This window comes from Trypanosoma equiperdum, assembly GCF_001457755.1.
Source record: "Trypanosoma equiperdum strain OVI genome assembly, contig: ctg_1336, whole genome shotgun sequence".
NCBI classification, from domain to species: domain Eukaryota; phylum Euglenozoa; class Kinetoplastea; order Trypanosomatida; family Trypanosomatidae; genus Trypanosoma; species Trypanosoma equiperdum.
The window spans coordinates 479-1644 of record NW_027123323.1 but is presented as its reverse complement, the minus strand read 5'-3'; the positions used below and the strand labels follow the sequence as shown (position 1 = coordinate 1644).

Sequence of the window (1166 nt, the reverse complement as noted above, 5' to 3'; positions counted from 1 at the left end):
CTCCATTTCCTCCAGCTGTTCCTGCTTGAGTTTCTTGTTCTACTTTAGTTTCGTTTAATTTGCAGTGTTTTCCATCTTTGTCGTCAGGCCCATTCCATTTGCATTCTTCCTTTTCTTTGCAAAGTGCTGCTTTTTCTATCACTTCGATTTGCTCTTTTTTCCTCTGCGCTGTGGCTTGCTCTGCCGCCTTTTGTGGAGATCCTGTGCTTCTGAGTGTAGTCGAAACCTGTTCCTGCATGTCGATTATTGCTCTTTGGTTAAAGGCCTGGTTCTTGAGTTGTGCTAGTTTCGTTGTAAGTGTGTTGATGTACGCTGCTGTTTGTACCTGCTTGCTTAGCAGGTCGGCTGCTGTCAGGAGGTGTTTGCGCCACGGTGCTTTTGTTAGCTGCTCGGCCTCCTGCGCCGTTTCTGTTTTGTACACGACACATAGGCCATTGTTTGAGACGCCGTTGCAACCTGTGGCTGACAGTGTTCCAAAGGTTACATATTTGGCTTTAGTTTTTTTTGATGCCTCGAACCGGGCTAGTGCATGCACGATCTCCGCTGCTGTGAGGGCCGTTTCCGCCCCCCGTGGGCATTTGCTTATGAGGTCTGCCGTGGCTGCGCCTACCTGCGTGATAGCCCCTCCTGTGTCTCTTGCGTTTGTTTGGTGGTCGGCGCATGCTTTTAGGCTCCCTGAGGCTTCGCTGTTGTCCGCTTCGCAGATACAGTAAAGAAATGCTCCGATTGTCTGTGCCTTGCCTGTGGACGGCGTTATCGCACCGCATAGGTGCGTGCGGTCTGACGGATTGCCATTAGCGGCTTTTATTTCGTCGGTGGTTAGGTCCGCCTTGTCGCTAACTCCGGCACCGTATACCGCATGATTCAGTTCTGCCTTAATGGCTGCTTGTGAGAAAGGTTGGGCCGCTGCTTCCGCTGATTGAATTTCCGAATGGACATCCGCGGCTGTTTCTGCTATTGGTTGTAGTAAAGCTAGGAATTGACGGCGTTGCGTTTCTGAGAGCGTGTTTGCGCCGACCGCTGCTAAGGTTTTGCCTTTCGGTGTTTCTTTCTCTATGTCATCTTCCGCTTGTATCCACGAGTTCCATCGTTTTTCAATTAAAGGGTCTGCAGGCTTGTCACCTGCTTTATATTTGGGCCTGGTCGGTGGCTGACCCTGCTTGTCG

The 1166-nt window shown here is 50.8% G+C and overlaps 1 pseudogene across 1 annotated transcript; it reads right to left on the bottom strand.

The window, feature by feature from the left end:
- Positions 1-54: 54 nt before the first annotated feature.
- TEOVI_000536900:pseudogene lies at positions 55-1162 on the bottom strand (annotated as a pseudogene). Its single transcript is given in 2 exon segments — positions 55-210; positions 212-1162. Coding segments are annotated over 2 exon segments (1107 nt in total).
- Positions 1163-1166: the final 4 nt, after the last annotated feature.